General features: G+C 35.6%; 1 protein-coding gene across 5 annotated transcripts in view; it reads right to left on the bottom strand.

Moving 5' to 3' along the window:
- The window catches only part of Slit2 (slit guidance ligand 2), a 344,943-nt gene that overhangs the window by 72,669 nt on the left and 244,789 nt on the right, over window positions 1-27,485 (bottom strand). For 3 of the 5 annotated variants that reach the window (XM_057771564.1, XM_057771568.1, XM_057771566.1), the window contains 8 exons: window positions 22,184-22,255; window positions 21,669-21,740; window positions 14,863-14,934; window positions 11,282-11,425; window positions 11,007-11,170; window positions 10,080-10,103; window positions 6,570-6,720; window positions 775-849 (listed from right to left, as the gene is read on the bottom strand). In XM_057771564.1, the coding sequence (XP_057627547.1) occupies window positions 775-849; window positions 6,570-6,720; window positions 10,080-10,103; window positions 11,007-11,170; window positions 11,282-11,425; window positions 14,863-14,934; window positions 21,669-21,740; window positions 22,184-22,255 (774 nt within the window). The remainder of the gene's footprint in view (window positions 1-774; window positions 850-6,569; window positions 6,721-10,079; window positions 10,104-11,006; window positions 11,171-11,281; window positions 11,426-14,862; window positions 14,935-21,668; window positions 21,741-22,183; window positions 22,256-27,485) is intronic. The other 2 variants (XM_057771565.1, XM_057771567.1) reach the window with 1 other exon arrangement.

Genomic DNA, 27,485 nt, shown 5'->3' with positions numbered 1-27,485 from the left:
GAAGGAAAATAATTAAGAAATCAGAAGATGTTCTCAAGGAAGCCTAACATAGAGAAGGACATAGGCATAGGTTTGGTCCTCTTTGCTCAAAACTGTGTCAGTGCCTGGGGGAGCTCTTTATGTGAGACTGAGCGCGATAAGTGCCGTGGGATGATGCATCTGCTTCCTCCTCATGCATTCCTGGGTCCTTGCCCACTTGACTTTTGTCCTGCTTCTCCCTTTACTCAAGGACATGGGATAGTGATGGAATGTTGATGAAAATGCTGAGCTTAAGAATTTACACTGAAATATGAGCTGTGGACATGAAATAACACAGATGAGCAGTCGCGCCAGTTTACTAATCATTAATTTTGACTATCTCGTAATGAAAGCTTAATGAAGCAAAAGTCAAACAGTTGTTGTGAATGTGCTGAAAGAGAACTAGCACCATGGTTTGGGGAATACTAGATGAAGTTACAGGACATCGCCGAATCCATCTTAATGTGCTTAGATTGCTGGATTCCTGCTGCAGACGCATTATAGACCAACTGTTTGCTTTACAGGAAGTTGCTAAGGGTTGACTTGGCATCATGTGAACACACGGAAAAGTACCTTTTAAACAGTACCCTAAGTTCATGCCCCATGCAGTCATCACATGGAAATTTCCCTGGACTTCTCTTTTTAAAAAATATATTTTCCTGTTTCAAAAGACACTGGGATAAAATGGAAAGATATATAAAATTTACAAGAGAAACACACTGCAGACAGTCTATATATAGCTAACAAATGACTTACATTTTACGTAACTGAGGAAGTTTCTTAAATATCCCTGTAGCTTCTAACACTGTAAATTCATTATTATTGAGTCGCCTGCGGAAAGAACAAAAAAGAAGATGAAAGCTTTCTCATAGGTAAAAAGGGTTTAGCTTGTAACTGTTACACTAAGTTATAACATCTTTTAATGATAACTTTGGAATAGAGCACAAATATAACATGGAATTCATAAAATTTAGTTATGTTTCTATCACTTCATCAAAAACTTCAAAAACAAAAAATTGTTAAATATATTGAAATATCAAACAAGAATCCAAACCAGCTCATATGCAGGAGTCTCCATACCAAAGTCTCCAGGCCTTGGTTTTTCACAAGTACTTGCTTCCTAGCCTTATCATTCACTGATCAATTGACACACAATTCAGATACTATGAAGTACCTAAAGTATAGAATTTCAGTGTATTTTTAATATTGCAAGCCAGGTGAAAGGATTCATGCATGTAGTCTCAGTATTCAGGAGGCAAAGATGGAGGATCAGAGCAAGTCCAAGGCCAGTGTAGTCTACCTGGTGAACTCCAATTACAGGCAATCAAGGAAATATAAGAAACTCCATCTCAAACAAAAACATAAACAACTGTCTCAAATAAAAACAAACAAAACCCAGTACAACAATTTTTACTAGTTCAGTATACCTTGCATTATCCAAAAAGTACTCCAAAATCAATACCAGTCATTGGCAATACACTTATTATGACACAGCCATATTCCTATCACCCTCCCTCATTTGTGCCACATAACCCGTGTTTTCTTATTCTGGACATTTCACAGATTATACCTTTTACTTCATCTTGTAGGATGTTCTGAAGATTTTGTTCTATTTTCAATGAGATAATTACATCTAGGCATGTGTATCTACTGATTGGTAAATATATAAGTGCAGACCCCTTGAAGCTGAGTTGCAGGTGATTGTGAGCCAAATGGCATGGATGTTGGAACTTGACCTTGAGTTTTGTAGAAGCCTTTGTTCTCTTAAAGGCTGAGCCAACTCTCTGGCCTTTTTAGGAAATTTAATTTTGATTTATGTTATGGTGTTATTGGTATTTTATTGTTTTTCATAACTGAGTAAAAGAATGGGCACCCTACATTCATTTACCCATTTATCAGTTAGTAGACACTTGTTCTACTCTGTATTTATCTGCTATGCTATTCTGAACTTGGTATGTGGATTTTTGTGAGGATGTACCTTTTAAATTGTTTTACTATATACATAGAAGTAGCTTTTGTTGGATCATATGGTGGACCAATGCATGCCACATTGAAGAACAATGGTGCAGGACAATTCTGTATTATATCAATTATCTTTTAAATAAATGCTTATTGACCAGTAACCAGGAAGGAAGTATAGGCGGGACAACCAGACAGGAAGTAGAGGAAGCACAATGAGAACAGGAGTATTCTGGGAAGAAGGAAGGTCTTTCTCCAGTCCTGTCCAGACACGGAAGAAGCAAGATGTGACCTGCGCCACCGAAAAAGCTACTGAGCCATGTGGCTAAAATATAGTTGAATAATGGGCTAATGTAAGTTATAAGAGTTAAAAAGAAGTCTAAGCTAATGGGCCAATCAGTTTTTAACTAATGTAACTTCTGTGTGATTTCTTTGGGACTTACCAACTGTGGGAACTGGGCAGGACAGAAACCCCAACAAGCAGGCCCTCATGTTACAGTTTTCCCAAGGCTATATATACTATTTTATACTTAAAATACTAATGTACATTTTTCATCCATTTATCATTGACTTTCCCCTCCATATCCAGATTTTGTACGTGAGGGTAATGAGAAATTTCTCCCATAGGCTCACATATTTGAACATTTGGTCTCAAGTTGATGGTGCTATTTGAGGAAGTTCAGTTATGCTGGGGAAAGTGTATCACTGGGGGCAGGTTTTAAGTATGTATAGCCTCACTTCATCTTCTGTGTGTTTATGATAGATGTCCCATCAACCACTTTCCTGCTTCTGTTACCTGGTACCATTATTTCAGTTTCATGATGAACTCTCATTCAAGAACACTAAATAAAATTATTCTCTTCTATAGACTGCTTTTGGTCATGGTGTTTATATGCTGTGCAAGTGGTGTACATAGAAATATAAACCTTGAACCAGAGAGGCAAACAACACAGCATCAGAAAAGTAACTAGTATAGAAGTTTGTACTGAGAATTTGCGTTGTTGCTATGAAGACCATGGCAGTGTAGATGTTTTGGAGACATTTTGGAAGAATTTGGACCTCTGGATTAGAAAAGTAGTTGACTGTTATAGGCAGAGCTTAACCAACCATTCTATAAGAATCTGGAAGTGTGCAATCCTGAGAGTAACGCAGATATTTTAGATCCAAATCATTAGCAAAAGTGGAAGCAAAACCTCTATGAGTAACAACCTAAAGATCATTTGTATGATATTTTGGAATTTGTATGATATTTGGCTTCATTCTGTACATGTCCTAAGAACTTACCTAAGACTAAATTAAAAAGCAACGAATTAATTTCTTTGATAGCATGATTTCAAGACAGCTTAACAGTCTCTAGAATGTCTACTACTGATTACTTTTATGCATATCTATCATCATAAAGAGCCAAGTGGCACACAAAGAAATCTGAGACATGCCGCATGGAGGAAAAAGCAGCACAAGAAGTCTTCAAGTTGTCCCCAAAGTACAGGCTGCAAAGGAAACTGTAATTGTTAAGGAGCTTAATGGCATAAAAGCGAAGCCTCCTCCTTTCCAGCGGGTCTGAGAGTCCTTCTGGGGGCGGGGGGGGGGGGGGGGACCACACTCAGCTAAAGCTTTAATATGTAAAGTGAGAGAGCTTAAGGAATTCTTTGCTCTTAGAATTCCTTGCTCTTAATAAGCAACAACACATAAAAACAGCTAATACCGAGGACAACAATGTCTATGCGAAGCTGTCAACTGAATTTTGCAATATCATCCAGATGGTAGCAGTTTTGAAGACACAAATAATATAAGATCGAAAGACTTGTGAGATCTTCTTGTATGATTACAAAGAAGTGATTAATGAGGTCTGGCAATCACAACAGAGGTGGAGTCCCTGTACAGAGGCCCTGATCAGACACTGAATAAAGCCTATGTTGCCCTGAAGATTTCCAGTGTTGCAGACACCAGAATCATGAGACATTTGCCAAGGAGAGCTGCACACAGGAAGTGGAACCAGTCCCACAGAGAAATGTATGAAATAGGCAGTAAATCTGCAAGGAGGAAGCCATCCAAATCCTTTGAAAAGGAAACATCAGATTCTAGACATGGAACTTCAGGCTTTTATGTTTGCCGTGTTGGGTTTTCGTCTTGCTTTGGTCCAATATTTACTCAGTATACCCCATATCTCCTTTCTGAGTGGCAATATATATAATATGTATGTGCCATGGTATGTGAGATGCATTTTTTAAAGGTTTACTGGGAACAACTATTACTTTGAGTCTCAAAAGGAACTTTATACTTTTGAACAATGTTGAGACTGTTAAAGATCAGGGGTACTTTTGATGTTGGATTAAGTGTATTTTGAATCATGAGATGGCAGTGAGCCTATTCAGACCAGGATGAGTAATTTGACACTTTGAATGAGAAATACTTCCTATGGTTTTATTCTTGTATTAGAAAACTCAGTCCCCAGTTGATAGAACTGCCTGGGAAAGCTATAGAGTTTTTAGGAGTCATCTCTAAAGGAAGGAGGTCATGAGCTTTAAGAGTATAAAACCTTTCACTTTTTCTTCAATCTTTACTTCCTGTTTGCTTATGAAATGTGTTCAGACAGCTCCATTCCTTTCTTGCTCTTGTGGTTTCTTCTGAAACCACACACACACAGTAAACTCTTTATTCTAAAAGTTGCTTTTTTATGCTATTTTATCACAGCAAGCAAAATATAATAGTTTTGCATTTTTAATGCTTTATTTTTTAAATATGAATGCTCTGTTGTCATGGTCACCTCTATGGCAGAAAAGAGCATCAGATCCCATTACAGATGGCTGCAAGGCACATGTGGTTCCTGGGAACTGAATTTAGGATCTTTGGAAGAGCAGCCAGTGCTGTTACCCACTGAGCCATCTCACTAGCCCCAGTTTTGCATTTTATAATGATCAATTATTTCGTATGGATATTGGCCAATCATGTATCTTCATTGGAAAAATGTTTAACTTGACCATTTGATAGGCAACAAAGGCTTTATCTTGTTGATTTTGAAATATTTTTAATATATTCTGGATATAAATTTACTGTGGGTTTATGACTAGTAAAAATTCTGAATCTTAATCCCCTATTGAGTGCATGTTTTGCAAACATTTTTCTCTTAAATATTCATTTTTTTAAAATATTTATTTATTTATTTATTATACAATATTCTGTCTGTGTGTATGCCTGAAGGCCAGAAGAGGGCGCCAGACCTCTTTACAGATGGTTGTGAGCCACCATGTGGTTGCTGGGAATTGAACTCAGGACCTTTGGAAGAGCAGGCAATGCTCTTAACCACTGAGCCATCTCTCCAGCCCCTTAAATATTCATTTTATGTGCATTAAAAAGTTATTAAATTTTTAAAACAGAATTTTTGCTGAATCTTACCTTACAAATTAGGTTGTAATAAAATTATAGATTAAAGAATAACTTATTTAATTTATTATCATGCTTAACCTATTATCATTTGCATGCAGTATTATGAGAAATAAATACAAGTCTACACATAGCCACACAAAGTGTAATTCCTGGATCTTTCTACATGTTCTCTGACATTCTTAAAATTGTTGAGCTAGTAACTATACCATGAAATAGTGGGAGTTAAAAAAAAATCACTAGAACCACAAGGAAATTAGATTGTGTCAACCATTTGAAAGACATTGTTTCTAATTATTCAAATTGACTTTAATTCATTAAGTAACAGGCATGCGTATAGACACAGTGTGGCAGAAATGATAACACAGTCCCAGCAATCAAGAGGCTGCAATTGAGCTGAAGACAGAAGGCTTATGCATACACACAGACAAGCAACTTTGCAAAGCAATACATGACAAATACCAGATGGTGCCATAAATAAACAGAGCTAAGGTGTTCAGAAAGCAGATTTCCCTATTGTCTTCATGGGTCTTGGAAAACTTACATTGTACATCTTCCTTTTATAACCAGGAAAGGTGAGCTACACATGGGCAGAGATTCTGTAAATAATTCCAAAATTACACTTTTTCATACTCTGGATCCTATGCTAAATTTGAAAATATAAATTTGATCATGTCTGAGATTTTAGCTTTTCCTGATCTGTTAGTCACTGTTTATAAACAAATAAACAACTATTACTTGCCTTCAATTGGCAATCTCTGAGTCCTTTCACCTGTGCCAGAGAAGGAGTCAAACAAGGAAGACAGATTTGCTGAGTCCCAAATTATTTTGTTTGGCTCTTTTAAGAATTAATTTTCTTACAAATTTATGAAACATTTATAAATGTTTTGCCATAATCATCATCCAATGACAATCAGATATTCCTGTTATTATTAACCTTAGTAAATAATGACTGAATTTTGAGTGTATGTTTTGATTTGGTTGATTTGTTTGATTTGATTGTTCACTTGTAGCTCTAAAAATGAACTAAGGTAGTTTTGAACATATTCTTAAACAAAGAAGAGGGCCTCTCAATTGAACGTGTATTATTTAGGTGAACTCAATTACTGAGAATTAAAATGTCATGACAAAAATTCCTATGTTTTCACACAGTGTCACTCTGTCCCCTGCTCCCTCCCAGCCAGGATGTTGTAGTCAGGTGAACTTACAGCTCTGCTGTGTACTGGGGAATATGGTCTGGGATTTTGTTGAGTTTTTGATTGGAGCAATCTACTGTGGTCCCCTCACAGCGACACTTCTCAGGGCAAGCCAAGTCTGCAAAGCAGTCTCCACTTAATTTTGATCGATAATCTTCTGTGCCTATTGAGGATTCAAGCCAAAGATAAGATTCTGAGTTGAATGTTAGAATAGTCATTAATATATATAGGAAGAAAAGTAGGAGGATAACTATAGATTATGCAGCAGGGAGACAACTTAGGGAATTTTTGGTCAATGGATGTCAGGAGAGGATTAAAAGAAAGGCTTGGAATTTTCTGGAAAAAAAAGAGTGACCAGATTCACATGACAAGAAAACATTAATAAAGTTGAGCTTTCACAGCTGTACTTTCTGCTGATCCAGTTCTGAGCCATGCTAGTCTATTTCACAGCTAATCACACACTGGCTATGAATTGTTAACCAAGTTTATTTTTTTCTGAGTCAAAAATTGAAAACATATCTAGTAATAAGCATACTCCTGTATATTACTGTAAAGTAGGGCTTTTAAGGAAAATTGGTATACTTAGGTTTTAAGTTTTTCCATGGACTTTTATTATTCTCTCCCTCTCACATAATCTTCAGAAACACTCCCAAAGCCCTCTTTTTTTTTTTTTTTTTCATTTTGACTCTATAAAAAAGCCACGTAAGTCCTGCCTTGAGCCTCAGCAGCTTGCCATGCTGTAGAAAGCTGCGTGACGTTCCATGGTGCTTGACGGAACCATGTTTTACTCATACCTCGCAACCACATGGTTAGATCAAGCACAACAGAAAATCTCGCTACATTATCACTACACCAACCACTAGGCCAGAGGGAAGATCGAGAGGAAAGACGAAGGGAGGAGGAAAGCTACGGACGGTCTGGAAGCATCATACTGTTTACATGACATGCATTCTTCCCGCGGAATCAGAGAGAGAGCATGACTACCGAAGGGTGCCTGGAAACACAAAGGGGCTATATGGAAAGGTGCCTCCTGAGTTCCTCAGAACTGCAGAGTGGAAACCACAGCTTTCGGGAAGAACATCCAGGAAGAAGTTGAAGGTAAGCTACAGGGACAACACAGAAGCTCAAGAGATTTGTGGTTTCTTCACGGAAAATAGTCGCAAAACATCAAGACTAGAAGAAGGTACATCGGGGATTGAAAAGAGGCTGTGTTATATTTCAGATTGGACGTGTTTACTTACAAGCCAAATGGTGAATTCCTGCAAAAGAAAAGATCACCAAGGAGGAAAGAAAGAATCATCCCAGTTAAGGTTAATAGACACATATACACAAAACTATGTTCTCGTCCTTGTTTCTATGCAACTTCAGGCATGGGATTGCTTTTGTCATGCTTTGCAAAACTGATAGCACTTTTGAAGTATAACCTCTTACAGAAAATGCAATGACATAAAAGATATACAGTAAAAATTAAATGCTTGTGGGTTCCCTTAATGGCTGAACTGTCTATGAGACAGATATTTTTTTTATTGTTTTATCATCAGAATGTCTAGAACACCATACAAAGGAACAATCTATAAATGCACCTATAAAATGAATGAAAAGCCAGTGATGGAAAGTAGAAGGGCTATAGATAGAGTATATGCATTAATAGTTAGGTCACATGCTTCTAAATGACCTCCAAGCTTTAAAGTTTCTCACTTGATTGGAACATAATCAGAATTCCAACAAAATGTTGAAATACAAATATAACAACATTTACATGTCACATTCCATTACAACAATAAGTGCCCTTCTATTTGTTGAAGAACCTTTTTTTTTTTTCTTTCTTCGGAGATCAAGCCACGAGAAAGCTAAAAGTATTCTGTTAAAAGTATCGATATTGCAAGTTTCACTGAGTGCATTTCAAAAACATATAGTCAATGCAATGGTAATTAACAATGCTTACTTAAAAACTATTTATTAGATAGATACAAATCTTAATTAGTATTTAAGGTGGAAAAAAGAGCAAAATGAGAACCAAGAAGTCTATGTGCCACAACGTCCAGATGTAATTTTAAAATGCAACTCAATTATCAAGGCATGAGAATCAAGATATTATCTTTAATATAGAAGTTATTTCCTAAAAAATATCTAGACTCTTATTTTCTAGCAGAAGCAGGAAACATAACTTTCACAACATGATTTTTTTATTGCATTGAGTTGTACTGGTGTTTTTATACTTAAATTCTCAAGAAACTGAATTAAATGATTTGGATAATTATTAGATGAACTGCCATAATCTTGGGATTCAAATCATATTGGTGTGCTATCCTATGCACAGTCTGGTTTTCAAAGTATTCCTTTTTCCAGTTGAGTCTCAACTGTTCGGTGACTTTGCACTTAGTTGGCTAAAAATAACAAAATTTATACACTGATGATGAAGTCCAATCAATTGCTGTTTTCAGCACATTTTTTGGTTATATATACAGATACAATATGTAGACTATTAATTGAACATTGAAATTCAAATTAAGAAATTTACTTAAATCTAGGAAATATATACAACTAATTAAATGCTAAGAGTAAGGAATAAATACATCCTCAAAATCAATTATTACTTTATAAATATTTTACTATACAGTGTTTTAAAGCAAACAAGTCAAGATGAATTTATACATTTGGCAGGCAAGAACAAGGTAAGTAAGGGACACATTTTAAAGAGCTAGCTCTAGACTCATCAGTTTGGAGGTGTTCGTTGGAAGCAAAGGGATGAAACATTGCAATTGAATCTGTAGAAACATGTTCTCCTTCTGCTTAGATTATTCAAGGCATTTAGCTCCTATTAGCTGCTAATGGCTTCAAGATGGATGTGAATATCCCCTTTTGTAGAGTAATAATCTGACTCCAGACAGGCAAGGACGTATAATTACAAGTAATTAATAATAAAAAACAAGTGCAGCTAGATCAGCACAGAACAGCTGTTTTATATTTAAAAAAACAAATGTAAGCATAAAAGTATTCTTTTCAAACCAAGAAGCTTTTAAAAAGTGAGCTTTTTTTTTGTCGAAAATGCATTTCTGCATGTTTATACCTGATTTTATATAGAACTAGCTCTTTGACAATAGAGAAGCTGCTGTCTTTAAAACTAGCCTAGAAAGCTACATTTTAAAAACAGACTGAAAGATTAAATATTCAGTGGAGAGAGAGAGAGAGGGAGAGAGAGAGAGAGAGGAAAAAAAACATGATTTAAGTAGTAAGTCATAGGTTGAAATATTTTGGCTAATGTGAGAAACTGCAGATAATGTGAAAAGGGGTAAGGGAAAGGAGAGAATGTGGGTTTTTATTTTAATAGAGTTTCAACATCAGAAGCTGCATGCAGAGGTGGGACTTTCAGGATACAGCAACAAGTGAGCTATGCGTTAAGTCACTCTATCTATGGAGTGTTCACTGTGCTCCCAAAAGCATGCACATCAATGTTTAGAAGCTATAGAAGTCGAGGACAGGGTGTCTGCAGTTAGTTCTACCACCGAGCAAAAAACCTACCTGGAATGAAATACTGTTCTTTAGCTAAATAAAAAAAAGAGAGAGAGAGAAAAAAAAAATAGAAGATGTACCTGAATGTCAGCAAGCAGAGATATGAGTTATATTAGATTAAGAATGGGCTAAAGTTATTACAGATAACTAAGTGACAAACCATATTCACAGAACTAAAACAATACACAGTGAGTGACAAACTTATAATGAAGGACAATTACAAATCTAGTTTTCATATTAGACGTTTAGCAAGAGTTAACTACATAGTGGGAAATGTGCCCGGAAGAGTTAGGTAGCACACTCCTCAAATGATAGTCAAGGCTTCCTATCATCAGAACACATATAACACTAGACCAACATGAATGGTGGAGTAAGCTTCTCAGTTAACAGTTACACAAGGATTTTTTTGGGGGGGTAAATGCAGTGTTTCCCAAATGTGAAAAGATAGTCTCAAAAAAAAAATGTGGCTTCACAGTGTGTCATAGAAAGAAACGAGGCATCAGGAGACTCCTACCCTCTACTTCTGAGTTTGAAAAAAACATGTAATCCCGTCTTATTTTGCTCTGTGAATAAATGAGAGAATGTCTGGCTATTTGATGCTGGTCAGCGGAGACCAGCACTACAAACAGGAGGAGTTTCACTGCATTTTTTAAAAACTGTATTTCAAGTTATCTGAAAGGTCCTGGTTACATCCAAACCCTAAGACATACGATGAGGGATCCAGACATCTTTTTCATTTGATTGATAATCATTTTGCTGGCTATATTATTAGGGTTGCATCTATATTTCTCCTGCTTTCCCCCTCCCCAGACAGAAGGAAAAAAAAAAGGAGATTGCACAATGCTTGATAATCAAGCGAAGACAGCTGCTGTTGCTAATTCTCAAGTAACTACAGCCTTTGGTCCTAAAGAAATGTCTCACGAAGTGAGAAATTACCTGAACAACGAAATTTCTTGCTTTTGATCTGTCCAATTCTTTTGTTAGCCAGGCGGCGGGGGCTGGTGCAACGGGCACCGCTGGTCTCAATTGGGTTGGTGTGGAGATAATCCGCTAGCCACTTGAGATGGCAGTCACAAATGAAAGGGTTCTGGGCCAAATGCCTTTCAGAAACACAGCAGAAGAGTTTTATACATGACTTGCTTATGACTTGGCTCTCACAATCACAGTGAAAGTAATCATCATTATACTTGGTTCAAATTGTGCATACATACATAGTTTGGATGGCTCTGAGAGATGAGAAGGTGCCCTTGGCAACAGTCTGAAGTTTGTTGTCATATAATGAGAGAAGGTTCAAGTTGTGCAGGTCCTGAAAAGCATCTACCCGAAGGCAGTTTATCTTGTTGGCATTCAATAATCTGTTTGATCAAACAGTCATAAAATTAAAGTGCAGCATCTCATTAATTCACCTGTAATATAGCCCTTCTGGAGGAAACCCAATCAAGAGAAAGACATTTAATCTTAACACTAATGTTGTAAATTTAATAATAATGTAGGCACTATGAATGGGAGGTTGGGGGTTTACATTAAAAAATGAGAGTCAAATGGTAAAATGAACTGAAATCAAATGGTTCTCATAAATGCATTCAGTAAAAATGATCAAAAGATTACAAAGGATTACCTAGAGGTAAAACCATAGACAAAAGTAGAAGAGTTTTGGCTTCTGTTATCAAGATCAAATGAAAAACAATTTAAAACATTATTATTGTCTCCAGCCACTTTGGAGAAGTTCAGGGTCCTTCTAAAACAGCAACCAGAGTGGTCCTTTTTGACATACCTACTCTGACCATGCAACACCTATGGTCTGAGTAAGACTCTAGACAGAGAACAGCCTTAAGAATTAATATCAAAAATGGTCTATAGCTCACTCTGGGACTCTACAGCTTTACTCAGTACCCTGCCCTTCCCCCTGTGGCTACTCCAGTTGATACCTTGCTCTTTTCCATTAAGATCAGATTCTTTTGTCTTCTATACAGAAATTTCTCCCAGATCTGTGGCTTGCTAGTCACATTGCTTTTCTGGATTCTTTGAGACATAAATATGTTGCTCTTCAACCCTAACTACTTCATATATTTTTTAGGTTTCTGCCCCTTTCCAATCCCTAGTTCTTTCAATTGGCTATATTTGGTCTATTTTCCTATTTTCTGGTATATATATAGTTATCACATATGCATCATATATACATATACACATATATATATCATATATCTATGTATATAATACATAAAGGTAATGTCTTTTGTAGCTATTGATGCTACACATGACTGTCATTTGTACCCAGGTTGTCATGGGTACTTTTCTATTTTGTTCCCTCATATTTCACATACCCCTACTACATACTACAAGCTCAAATATATCTGCTGTGACATGACTCTATGATATTACTCTTAGATAGAAACTTGCATTGCCACATTCAAAGCTCTAGTTGCAGTATAAACACCCACCTAACAAAATAACCTACAATCCACCCTTCCCCTAGATTACATCAATAAACTGTGGAAGGATGCTTTAGTGATGGCAGGCATCATTCATGTAGGATAAATACGATGGTTATATGTGACCGTGTCTTACCATTGGTGCCATGTGTGCTTTCCAGAATACAATTGCTACCTATGCATGGGTTGCCCTCTCCATGACTCTTCTTAAGCACAGTAGGTAATGCTACACGGTCTCATTACCTGTTTCTATTGAGTGATACATTCCTCCGAATACAGCTCAGCCATTTCTGCAGTACTTGTTCAATGTTCTCTGTCTCTACCTTTTTATTTTATTTAGGGCCTTAAAACATTTAATAGCTCAAAATTGCCTGCTATGTGGTTTGGGTAATTCTCATTATGTAACATAATGAGTATGTTTTCTCATTAGACAATGGCAAACTGTGTACAACTAACAAAGATTTAGATTTTGCTTTTTACATTCTTTATAAATATTCGAGGCTGTATTCTTCTCCTGATAAAATTGTTTTCTGTGCTTTGTGTTCTCCCATAAGGAGCTGAAGTATTAGGTTTCTCTATGGTGCATCTAAAACTTATTTAAAGTCCTGGATTTTTTTTTTTTTTAAATTTGGGATTGGTGGGTTCATGGTCTACCTACCATCCTAATCTTGGCAGTAAGTAATACAAGCAATGCTAGGAATGTTCCTTAATTAATATGCTGACTGAATAAAAGAGTTTGGCAACAAATATTTAAGATGAGGAAACAGAGGTAGTTCTGAAGAAGCTGAAAGCAGTTGTTTCTGTGAGAGGTTGGTGCTCATTTTAAAACAGTATGATGTTAAGAATAAAGAACCTCATAGAAGAGAAAGTGAAAGCACACTTGAACGCACTGGTACAGGAGATCACTTCCTAGATATAACCCCAGAAGCATAGACAATGAGAGAAACAATTAGTAAATGGGACCCCTTGAAATTGAAAAGCTTCTGTAAAGCAAAGGACATGGTCAACAAGACAAAATGGCAGCCTACAGAATGGGAAAAGATCTTCACCAACCCCACATCAGACAGAGGTTTGATCTCCAAAATATACAAAGAACTCGAGAAATTGGTCATCAAAAGAACAAATTTTTCAATACAAAAATGGAGTACAGACCTAAGCAGAGAACTCTCAACAGAGGAATCTAAAATGGCTGAAAGACACTTAGGAAATGCTGGTGAAAAGAGTTTAACACAAGGATACTAGGGTGTAATTAAACAATAAGATTCTCAAGTAAGGAATAATAGTTACACTAAGGAAGCTTGTGGGGTTACTAGTAAGTTTTTAATCATATAATTGCCAACGAATAAATACTATTGGAAGAGAAAAACTATTCTAAAATGAAGAATTGTGAGAAATAATGGTTGTGAGAAAGGCGAGGAAAAGCATCAAATCATGATTATCTTTATATTCAAAGCTTCCAGAGCAGGTTCTGCCACAAAGGAGGTTGCTGGGTAATGGAGGCTACAAACTAAATTCAACCCTTACACTGCCTTTCTTCTTTCTTTGTTTAATGAACTTACATGCAAATGATCAGGTACTAAAACATATGGCATCTAGGGGCCAGAGAAATGGCTCAGAGGTTGAAAGCATTGACTGTCTAGAGGTTTTGAGTTCAATTCCCAGTAACCACACTGTGGCTCACAACCTGCTGTAATAAGATCTGGTGCTCTCTTCTGTCTTGCAAGGACACATGCAGGCAGAATGCTGCATACATCATAAAATAAATAAATAAATAAATAAATATAAATAAATGAATAAATAAATAATACATAGTAACAAATCTGGTTTATATAAATAAAGTGAATTTTTTTTTCAATACAAAAGAGGGGCCGCTATAATCTAAGCAGTGTGGGCTTTAATGCAATGGAGGGAGTTGGAGAAATTTCAATAAAAATCAATTGGGAGATTGCCATCATTGCACTGTATTCCATGCCTGTGTTTCTAGAAGTTAGTCAGGATTTTTACTGTTGGATCTACAGTGGTGAGTGGATTGTAAGTATATCCCATGTCTCTGGCTCCATCCTACTTGCTGGTCACATCAGAACTGAGTAGTTTTATGGGATGCGTATCACTACATAACCTCTCCACAGTGGGGCGGCCAGAACACAATCATTCATTTTATTGTGGAATGAAACATTCTTGGATCGTTCTGAAGGGTTTTTTCTTTACATAAATAGCTATGATCAACTTTAGCATTGCTTCATTAATCATTTTTGTCACATTGAGTTGGGCCATTTTGGGTTAAAGCCTCCAGATAATTAAAAGATGGCATATTAAAAAAAACATTAAGTTCTATAAATTCATAGCGATGAAATACTTACAGTAGTTGTAAGGAAAATAGTCCTTCGAATAAACTTTTTGGGAGTTCTGTGATTTTATTTCCATACAGGACACTGAAACAATGATAAAACAATTAGAATGATACAAACCTAGCTAGTTCACATACACACACGCGCGCACACACACACACATACTTAGGGAGATTAGTAAGCACTTAATATATTATAACATCCAAATGAAAATTGAATAACATAAAAATTGTCTGATTATCAATAATACACAAGCCTACTGTACATAATTTGGACTCATGGAACACAAAACAATTTACAATTTATTTGACCTTTTCTGAAAACAATCCTTGTCAAACTGTAATGTTTTCTACAAATAACACCCTACTTATATGCATGCACATAACTTGTAGGCAATCAGAACACAACGTATGCAGAAAATAATCAGTATAGAAACTATTGCGTATTAAATGAGTGATTTCATGCTCAAAACACTTCTGTAGAAGTAGAAGCAGATATAAGGACAGGGACTTAGAAAATAAAAGGTACAAGACTTATGTATGAGGAACATTAGATCTTAGAGAATAATGATTACGAATAAGATTAAAAACATTTCCAGTGTGTATTTCCCCTCCATCAAGTGTGAAGCAGAACAAACCGCGAGGATACTGACATCTGATTACACATCAAGTGAAGATATTGAGGAGAAAGGACCTTGATTTAATCAAATCAGGACATCTGCCACCTAGCACATCTGTTAGTACACAGTGACTTTCTGGTACTGGATTGACAAGTGAAACGATGATAAATTAGCTGAGAATAATGAAGGAATATATTTCCAAGCAGGGTGAAACAGTGGTGTAAAAAGCAAATGAGCCGAATGGAAGTGATTGAAAGATCGTGTAAGCGTTAAAAATAGGTTCCCAATAATTTCTATTACAGCAATTGGAGTGAAAGAAAAATGTGTAGAAGTTAAAAATTATACTATTAGGGGCCATTTGACTGATTATATAAAAATCATAGACATATTTACATAAGTTTTAAGGATATAGCATAAGACACTCTAAGGATTTTTGGTTAAGAAAATAACCCAGATAACACACACACAATATATATGTTAAAGTTTATGTGTATATATAAACTTTATTTATTATATATATAAACTTTATTTATTATATATAAATATAAACTTTAACCATGCATAATTTGAAACACAGGAAAATTAAACTCAAATAACTGTCCCAAGTAACCTGAATGATAACTTGTGAATATACACTTTATAGGATTAAAAATTATTATTTAAAAGATATTTAGTAATATGGAAACTTTTATAATATGATAGGTACTGTAAATGCAGAACATTTTTATTAATAATATCATATAAATTTTCTTTAGAAATACAGGCATATAAATTCCCGACCAAAGTAGGAAGGGCTATGCCTCTTAGAGGCTGTTTAAATGCACCTTCTTTTTCATGTTTACACACTGCCTACAATAAATATAATTTCAGAACTGGATAAGGATAGATGAGTGTCTTGGTTTACAAAGGAAAAGCTGAATAGATGATTTGTAATAAGCAATTTTCTTGACACCAGTGAATGATTCTAGTGTGTGAAAGATGAAGGTGCAGTGGGAAAAAAATTGCTGGAGTGAGAGGAATACTGTTTACCTTCTGAGATGCCAGAGAGAGGTGGGATGTATTACCGAGTAGGAAGAAAACACTCCAAAGAATAAATAAATCAAGGTGCTAAACAGTGCAGGGAGACAGTCCATTTGTTCAGATGCCAGTGCCACAACTTTAAAACACACTTAAAAAGGCACTTATATCGAATATATAGACTTTTCTTTAGAGAATCAAACAAATCAATTAGAGAAGAAGCAATTTATTTTAAAAGTCAAAGAAGCAAAGAAAAAATGCTGTATTGTCAGAGAGACGGTGAAATGAGGAACAAGAAACAAAAAAAAGGGGAAATGTATGCTTTTGAGACCAAGAATAAAAGAAATCAGGGGGAGATACAACTGGACAGATTAATACGACATCAGCTCACAATATTTAATTGAATTGAAACATCCAACAGTAGCCAAGTGCCCTTGCACATGTCAACAAGTGTGCTAGATTGCAAGCATGGTACCCATTTCAATTAAATTCAACACATAAGTCATAAATGTCTGCCATTTGTAAACATACAACTGATCTGGCCTAGATGAATGGGTTTTATATCAATGGAACATTCCAAAGTGTAATTTCAAAAACTAAATTTCATATTTTTACTCCACTGATATTTAAAAATTAACAAAGGCATTCATAAATCATGAGAGTCCCACTTTAAAAAAGATGAAAGTGTGAATCTTTTCATGTGTTATTCACTGGGGAGAAGCGTCTAAGGTGGTTTGGTTAGGAGAAAGGTCGTTAGTTTATCACGGAATTATTTTTTTTTTCAAAGTACCATGTGGGTTGTCAAAAGATCATGTCACAAAATTACTAAATTAATATTGTTAGTATCAGACCAAAAGGGAAAATAGAAAATAGCAGTGAAAGGAGGAACTTACGCAGGGACACAGGAAACACACTGGAGAGATGTTCTTTGTATGTGGTCTATCAACCACAAACAAAGTCAGTCAACAAATACTACATACCTGTGAATGAGATTTCTTTATCAAATGTATAGCCATGTGAGGCCAGGGTACATAGTGTTGTTGTTGTTGTTGTTGTGTGTATGTACGCATGTACACGTGGGTATGTGAGTTTTAGCACAGAGCCCAACCTAAGTGTGCTCAATCACTTCCACCCTTTAGTTTTTGAGATCCAGTGACTCACTGATCCAGGACCTCACTCATAGAGTGGACTGTCTTTTCTGTCAACGCAAGGGATCCTACTGTAGCTACCATACAGAGCTGGGATTACAGATAGAATCACTGTTCTTAAATGAGAATGCTGTAAAGATGGCAGTAGCAGAAACCAAGTCAAAATTATCCAAAGCCAAAGTAATTTCAAGAAAATAAGATATATAAAGATGAGGGAAAGACATGACATAACAATATAAAATGCAAGGAGGTCAAAGAATTTGTGTTTTTGTTTTGTTTTGGCAAGGTTTTATTATTCCTTGAAAATTTTGTTTAATGTATTTTGGTCACATTTGCTCTCCCGCACTCAACAACTCCTCTCAGACCCGCTCTCCCCTTCCTACCCACACAACTCTGTGTCCTCTCTTTTGTTTTAAAAACTTTAGACTGTTCAAGTTCAGTTTATGTTGTCTGTACACTTTTAGATGTGTGATGTCCCCTGGAGCCTGGTGAAATCACCAGGGGGCCACAAACTAAAAGACAATGGACTCCTTTTCTCCCAACACCTGTGTTTTTTTAAAATAAATTAAATAATTAAAACTAGAAAACAAATGATCTCCTCTGAACAGGAAGTTGAATCAAATCCAAATATCACTAATAACACATTGAATAGTGTCTCCAGAGAAGCATGATTATTTAGATAGGGAGGGAGATTTTTTAGGTCCTTTATAACAACACAGGCACATTAAAGAAGTTCTTGTTTGCGCAACTAGCAGCAAAGCTAAGAACACAAATCTACCTAAAACGTACGGTATTTGACTGAGGGAAAATGGGCAATAGGAGCTATGTTGATCAGTTTGAATTTTGCCTTGCTCAAAGCTGGCAAAAGATAAAGTTCCTACAGCAGAAAAAAAATATGCAATGCAGGAAAATGTACTGTCTATTGCAAAAGATTTACTATGGGCCAACTTTATCATTAAAGGACAGGCCCAAAGACCTAATCCTATAAATTCAAAAAAATGATGTACACTGAGAATATAATAGTGAACAATTTTAAGAAATCAGAGCAAGGAGGAAGCAAGGGATAAATGGAGAGGATAGGTTTTCATTGTCATGGAAATTCCAGTAGTGAAATATACAATACTAGGCAGGAGAACCAAGTGCAGTCCAAGAAAAGTCTACAGGAGACTCAGTTGAGCATTATACTGTGGCCTCTACAGAAATTGGGAATAAACTGATGAAGACACAGAAGTACAGAAAGTTAAATTTTAGAAATATATTTTATTTTAATATATACATGTATGGGGGGATGTGCATGAGCGTGCTGGAATCTACATCTGACATGAGCACTGAGAGATAATCTAGGGTCTTGTACAAGTGTAGTATAAGCTGTTGAACACCTAGGCATTCTCCAGTCCTGTTAGTGAGTTTTGATAGATATCAATATATTGATTTAAAATGATGAAAATAAGGTGCTCATAGGCTAAGGATTTGGGGCATGGATATTCTCTGGAATATTTAAAATACAGAACCATCCAAACTGATCTTCAGTCATGAAGATTTGGCTATGACCATACCTAATACCTCCAGAAGTTTGCACTCTACTTCTGTAAAGTCAGCAAGGGAAGTGCTGCTCCCCATTTTAGAGACAGGATAACTGAGGCACATGTCAATTAGTAACTTGATCAGCCATGAGCTAGGAAGGGGGTGGAACCAGGACTGAATACAAAACATCACAACACTTAAAGTGTAACCTTAGCACTGTGTTAGTCTGCTGAGCAGTTACTTTATCACCAGGAAAGGGTGTTTCTGAATCAGAATAAAATGATAAGTTGATAGAAATAAAACAATGAAGTTGTAATGAGGTGGAGAGATAGCGCTTTGGGACAAAGCCCCTGCCACGCTGCATGGGTAACCCACTACTTCCACGACATGAGAAGCAAGAGACAGGGATGTGTAGCTCCCAGGCTAGCCAGCCCGAAGTGTCCCATGGCAAAGAAGAGATCTTATTGTAAACAAATTTTAAGTGGAAATCTACGCCCATAGCTCTTTTCTCTTCTTCACTCACAAGCACTCAAACAGGAACGGATATGTGTTTCCTCCCACAAGATGTGAAACAGAGAGGAGAGAGCAGTTGGATTCTAATACGCTAACCCTGAGAGAAACTTCTAAATGTCACAGTAATGTTGTTGTTGTTACAGTAAGGAATGCAAAAGACCATGAAGTAGTGAGATGGCCTGAGGTAGCAAAGGGGCCTGCACAAACTGTGGACACGAGTGCAGTCCCAGGGGTCCACAGGTAAAAGGAAAGGAGGAACTCCTGTAAGCTGTGCTCTGTTCTCCACCCACACACACAACACAAAAGCACACCTATGCACATAAATAAATATAAAATGCAATCGTCTTCTGCCCCTAAGGATAAAATCATTCCATTAGTGTATGATTTTTAAAAGATATTTTTTTGACAATGCATATTCTAACAAATTATTAAGTTGGTGTATAATATACAATATTATACTAAAAATTAGTAAGTGTTAATGGTAATAATATCAAAGGATTTTGTACATACTAAGAATGGCCTTTTAAATTGCTGTACAAATCATGTCTTATCTAAGACATGAGAATATTTTAGTAATTAAATACCAATTTCAAATTGTTTATGTTTAGTTCTTTAATAAAAATATCTGTACAGGTATTTCATATTGTATCATTTAAAATATTTTCACAGTTTCAGTAGATGTATGATGTGTGATTCCTCTCTGTATGCTGTGAATATCATTGCTTAATAGAGAAACTGTCTTGCGCAGTGGGGGGTGGGGGAATCTGAACTGAATGCTGGGAGAAAGGAGATAGAGTCCAGGAGAAGCCATGTAGCCCCACCAGAGATAGATGCCAGAACTTTTGCCAGTAAGCCACAGTCACGTGGTGACACACAGATTAACAGAGATGGGTTAAATTAACATGTAAGAGTTAGCCAATTAGGAGCTAGAACTAATGGGCCAAGCAGTGTTTTAAATAAAATAGTTGCTGTGTGATTATTTTGGGAGTCTGAGCTGCTGGGTGGTCAGGAAACAAGCGGCCTCCCTACAACAGATGCATTGATCAAATTAATATAAATAGACACTTGAAGATGTTTCTAGAAAGAACTTAAAGGGTGAGGTATGAAAGAAACTTGTATAAAGAGATTTTGTTCTACTTATTAAGAGATACTGCAGTACTGGAGGAGGGAGGAAATGACTCTAGAAACCGAGAGGATGGCCACAGTGTATACACAAGGAAACCAATAATAAATAAGTTTACATCCAAATTACAAAATAGCTAAAGGTTATTTTATTTGATATACTCTGAAAAGTTTTTATAAGATAAAAGAAGGGTAACCTTTAGTAACTTTTTAAAGACTGTCTCCTGGATAGCTATCTTCCTGAAATTCCACTTGACTTTATAACTAATGCTTATTATGAGGCTACTCAGGGGTTGGGGGCGGGGAGATGCTCCTGTGAAGAAGGAAGGATTCAATGACAGGTCCCATGCCTATTTGTCCTCAACAACACTTGGCCTTCCTCATCCTAAAAGGACCAGCACTGTGCTCAGGCACAAGCTGCTAGGGACAAAGAGACCACAAATCTAGAGTTGCCAGAGTGCTTACTTCCCACAGGGCAGGGAACCCTGACTGCTCTTTGGACTGGAGAGGGAGGGAGAGGGGAGAGGGCGGAAAATGGGAGGCAGAGAAGAAGCAGAAATTTTTAATAAAAAAAAATAAATAATAATAATAATAAATGAACTGTTCACTCATGACAGCTGGGAAAACATTCCTCAAATGGAAATCTTCTCTTTTAATAACAAAGTTAAAAAAAAATCTACCTAAGAACTGGCTGGTGTTAGAGCTAGACAGCAGGCCTCTGTGAGTTGATGAAGTCCACAGACAACTATAGTTAAGAATTCATAGCTCATCAAAGAATGAAAGGATATTTTTTTCTTGTCTTAATCTGAAAATTTATAAACTCTTGACTGTGGAGAAAGTTTTGGTTTCCCTCGGAAAAATCTGTGGCTACTTACAGTGAATTCAGAGAGCGTAGTCCCTGGAAGGCATCTGGGGCAAGCTCCGAGATCTGATTATTGCTCAAGTCTCTACACACAGAGAAAAGGTTAGGTTAAATGACATGGGAGATGCCAGGCACATTGACTTCACGAGAAGAGGATTTACTCGTACACATTGTCTATGAAGACATGTACAACATTCAACAAAAATATTAGATAATCCTAAAACTTAAAGGTGAATCACACACTAGTATCCATGTGCTTAAGTTATTAGTAAGGATGGCAGGTCTTAATTAGACAGTAGCATACCAAAAATGCCACGACCATTTTTGTGGCGATCAGTACACTAAATTACAGAGAACATTAAAAATTATAAGGTTTCACTACTACAATTAAAGTGCCATTATACAACTGGGCCTCAGACTGTCATCAAGCAGTCAATCTCTTCAATATTCATGCTTAGTTCTTCCTACACAGTCCCGACCTGACACAATTTACAAAATGACATATCTTACACAACACTATTAACTCACATTCTTCTGAGCTTTTTATATGGCGAGAAAGCTCCAGGAGGGATGGCCCTGATGGAGTTCTGTTCCAAACGTCTGCAAAGAAAATAATAAAAATCAATATTTAGGAGGAAATGTAAAAATCTAGACACGTTTAATTCAGACATAAGTTTCACATCAAGAAGAGACGTTACTGCTTTTCATGAAAGGTCTTTTCTTCTTTTCTTCTAAAAATCAGACTGAAGTTGAATGTGCTGCCCTTAAAACGTAAAGCAAGATTGGAATAATAATGAGAAGAAAGCCCAACCCAGGTACTGCCTAGTCATGGGTTGGGCAGGAAACTCACACCGAGTAGGAAGCATTTGTAGATATAAGTTTAAGTGTATTTTAATAAACTATGAGCAAATTAAATATACAAAAGTCTTGTATTTAGATGTATAATACATTCTAATGACAATTTTAAGTTCAAAAATGAAATTACTGCTCTATATCAAATTTTATAGATACTTTAACCCTTTAAAGAAAGCATACTGTCAGTTGAAGAAACTGATCCACTCCCGAAATTAATTTTGGAGCCATGTATGAGGCATAGTGTTAAATTATAAATCTATAAATGATGGAGAAATCGTCAGTAAACAATGTAAATCAGCTAACGTGATATGTGACCACTACGGTAAAAATCATCTCAGAAAAGTGCAGTCAAACACAGGTGGAATATTTTTATGATATGATAAAAATCAGAGTAAAGTTCAATTCTCACATACCATCTACTCTAAGATTCTGTTATTGGAGAAAAATAAAAAATATATACCCAGCCATTGAACACACAAAGGGGGAGGTTTCACCAAGTCACTTAGTAAATATTTTTGTTCAACAAAATAAACAATGTCACTCAACCTTTTTCTTTCCCATATCAGCACCTGAGAGTCATTTCACAGCCTTTCTTTTTCAGTTCTGCTCTGGATCCTGGATATCTGACTCTAGTGAACCACTGTGGGAGGATTTTGACATTGAGAGTTGCTGGTGAAAGACTGAAGAGTCCAGAGGGAAAAATCCAGAGTGCATTTTTCCTTTGTTTAGGGAATAACCCCAAAAGCCACTTCACGGTCATCATAATTTCAGCTTCTTCTAGATGTGCCTCATACGTTATCATTTTAAATTGGCTTTTTATCATTTAATTTTAGCTTTCGTAGACTTGAACCTATGTAGAAATTTTTTTCTTCTGTATTACCTTCCTACAAGTTTCAGGAAATTCATCTATATTAAAGTCTTATATTAAACTAAATGGAATAAATAATATTTTGCTATCTAGATTTAAATATATATATACATATGTGTACTCAACACATATATGTGTAATAAGTGTATATGTGTTCTTATATATAATAAGCATATACTCATTTATAAACATATATATGCATACATGTTTCTCTATAGGTACACATATGTATGCAGGTATATGGAAAATGCATATAAATGAATTTTGTTTTGTGTTTGAATATTGCATATTTTCTCCTTATCAGGTTGTTGGCTTTTGGGAGCAGATTTATCTCAGAAGACAGGAAACCATCACATTAATATATATGGATTTGAGACCAGGGGAGAAGGCTTATTGCTCACTGAGTGTACACACACATACACACACAGTTTAGCATTTGAATTATTTGTCTAGGTCTTAGGAAACATATTTTTTACAGGCTCTAAATATAGCCAAGACAAAGTTATTTTGCTCTAATAGACATTTGGCAGTGATGCTTTAAAGATCATGTTCGTTCCAATTTCGATTCATTCTTAAACTATTATTTACATATACAGTTAATGGCTGGATCATCGTAACATAATGATTATAAAATGTAGGAATGTTTTTAAGTTTTTTTAACACAATGAAAAATTTGTTCATTTAACTTTTTATAATACTATGTGAGACTGTTGAAAATAATATAAAGGAATCAAGAACATCATTCAATGATTAACTCTTTCTAGATATTTACAAATGGTGCTGCTTGGGGTTGCACAGCGATGAAAAGTATTCTGAACCCATAAATTTAACCAGACTAATTCTATTCTTTAAGGGGACGTAAGGTATTCCAAAGAAAGCTTAATATTTATTTGTGAACTTAAAGTTTCAGTACCTAGCAAATTATAATTTATAATTATTCCAGTGGCAACTAAGTATATTTTAATATTTGTGTTAAAAATATTATTTCTCTTAAAAATGTGCACTTGTCTGCATAAATATATGCATATGGGTATACTCAGACATTCATGCTTGTGCACATGGGGCCGTAAGAGAGTGCTGGATAACATGTGATGTAATTATGGGCATTTGCAGGACACGCCACCTGCTAAATGCATTCTATGATTTGATCTCACATATTCATTATTATACAGTAAGTATTCTTAACTGCTCTGCCATCTCTATTGCCCACCAATGCCTGTTGTTATGGTAAGTTATATTTAATCTATATTCAATTCCGTTGAAAGTATTCATATTTAAATTAATCACAAGTATGAATAATAAATCTTTTTCGAAATGGACTAATCAATACTATCAAAGTTATAAAAGAGTGAATATAGGGCGAAAGTATATTAGATAATTATAAAATTACATTAGATAATTAGATAAATTGCAATGCCTCACATGTAACTAATGATAGTGTCTGTTTTGTTCATTATTGTGATGTACCATGATTTAAATTTCACATTGAAAACTGCTTCATTTAAAATGTAGACGACAGAACACTGAAGAATGGCATGCTAGGTGGACCTGCTGGCTTTTCTTATTTTCTTATTTTTAACATAGCTAAAATATGTCTTTGACAAAGCTTGCACTGTTTTTTACACGTAGCAGCTAATTGTTTTGTCGTTGTTGTTTTATTACACTTTCTCGCAGTCCATTTAGGATCAACATGATTGCATTCCTCCATCAAAAGAAAAAGAATCATTCTCACTGGAGAAGACATACTACCAGAACAGACACCAAATAAACTTTATAATGTCTCGTTTTTCACTTAATCCATACTTAATGAACAAGGAACAATTATGGAATTCCGTTAAACTTTTAGCTTTGTTGAAGAAAATGATTTATTTTACTTGACAGGAACCTTAGAATGAATTTGACAAACAAAACAACGTTCACCTCTAATGGTGATCCCATGAGAAGGAGAAGAAAGCATTTGACCAGACGATATGAATAAGAAAGAAAACATCAGCATTTTCAGGTTAAGGAACCAGCAGGCTATATTTACATTTCGTAACTCTGTTAGCTTCCGATCTCTGCTTATTAGCATAGAATCTGCTGCGTTTCAAAGAGTGCACATTTGAGTTCATTGTTCCATGAAGAATCTAATTAGAAACATTTCAAGATTATGGAAACAGATAGGGTAATGGGTACGACATATTTGCATGATTAGGACAATACATATCATAATTAAAAGCTTTCCGAATGTCAGTTCTTCAGAGATTATGCAGTGTCTCTTTTAGAAAATAAAAACAAATTAAACAAAGTGAACAGGGTAGAAATTCTATGGCCTGCATACCACTAGGATGACGCATTTCATGTAAAGCTGCCAGGATCAATTTATTCCATAGGATCTATGTGGCCAAATCTACAGGATTTTATAATTATATTATATACAAATAGACAGATATCCAGGTGTAAATGTTTATTTCATATATTTATACACTACACTGTATTATTCTACGTAATATATATAATGAAAAACATGACTATTACCACTTCCTTAAAATTAGAAGGATATTTTAGTTTTCTGCTTGGTGAAATGAAATATTTAATTGTATTGAGTGAGGATGAATCCCAAATCCTCACAAGAAGATTTAGCCAATAACGATCTTTCTTGCATTTTTCTTTCTTTTTATGCCTTGACTCTCTGCAGGTTTGTGCTTCCTAACAGCAACTGATCACAGGAACTTCAGGGTCTGTTTCAAAAATTAGACAAACAGGAAGACTGTGCTGGGAAACTGGAGACCACCGACCATGGGAACTGTGTGTAGGTTTAGCTGCCAGCACAGGAAAGTACCACAGTGTCACTGCAGATCTGCATCTCTGCCACACAAAATACACGGCAGTGGTTACGATGTGGTAGATGGTAGACGCACAAATATTTAAAAAAAAAACCCATGATACAATGTTTAAGAAATTACCAAATGAGTTATTCATATATTTATGAGATATGAGGCAAATTAGTCTAGTTTAACGTTCACGTCTTATCCCTCTCTCTCAATGTTTTCCAAGTAGAAGTATTTATAAAACAACACAAAATAACATTCATATGAGAAATATTAAAATGTCCTATATAATCAATTATTATATCATTTAGAATATATATATTCAAGACTGAAAATAATCATTCTTTGTTGAGAAAGTGTGAACTTTGTACTGACACAGAGCTGGCCAAAATTGAGTCTACCAGCATCAGCTTTATGGGCTCTTCATTCTTTGTGTTTTAGCTTCTTTTTGCAAAATGATGAAAAACAGTAACTTGGTAAGAAGTGCAGTTTAAATAAAATATATTGTATTTTCTTGCACTAAGGTAGATGAATAAAGATATGACATTTACACATATATATTATACAATAAGTTATCTGAAAATCATGGTCACCAACACACATTATTTAAAACAATATATCTGCCACCTGATATGATCTCTAGCGTGAAATTAATATATGGTGAAATAATATCTAAGAGTCAATTCATAATACATTTTCAGCTAATTCCGATACTATAATAAACACATGTATATAATTCACATCAAAACTGAAAAATGTTGATGATAAGATCTATAATCACACTTATTAATGTTTAGCTTTTTCTTTATTGCCTTAGGAACTACAAAAGATTTTTTACAATACTAAGTAAGATAAGAATTTCGATTGACTGTGCCTGTAACATACAGCCCAGATGCTGATTATACATGGCCATAAAACTGACATGTTTTTGCATTTTCTCCATCTGCTGTTAACATAAATGGCAAAAACAGCTGTCAGAGAATGGAACATGGGTTTAATGGGTGAAGGGAGGGAAGGCGCAATGACTCTATCTTTTGAAAGTTAAATTGAGCTGTGCAGCCTAGGTAGTCTGGACACAGTAAACACCAGTATCTGCAGACAGAAAAAAGGTTCTATTTAGACTGGGGAGTCTGTCACCCAGTACATGGTAATTTGGAAATGAGTATTTCATATTTATGGAAAGTTACTTTCAAATTTTAGCAATGGTTTTATGCTACTGACTTCCTTGATATGTACCTATTAAAATCAACAGCATGTTTTAGGCTAAAATATTATTTCTTTCTCCTAAGCATTATCA

This window comes from Chionomys nivalis, chromosome 6 (assembly GCF_950005125.1).
Source record: "Chionomys nivalis chromosome 6, mChiNiv1.1, whole genome shotgun sequence".
NCBI lineage: Eukaryota > Metazoa > Chordata > Mammalia > Rodentia > Cricetidae > Chionomys > Chionomys nivalis.
This window is presented reverse-complemented; position numbering and strand designations above follow the sequence as displayed.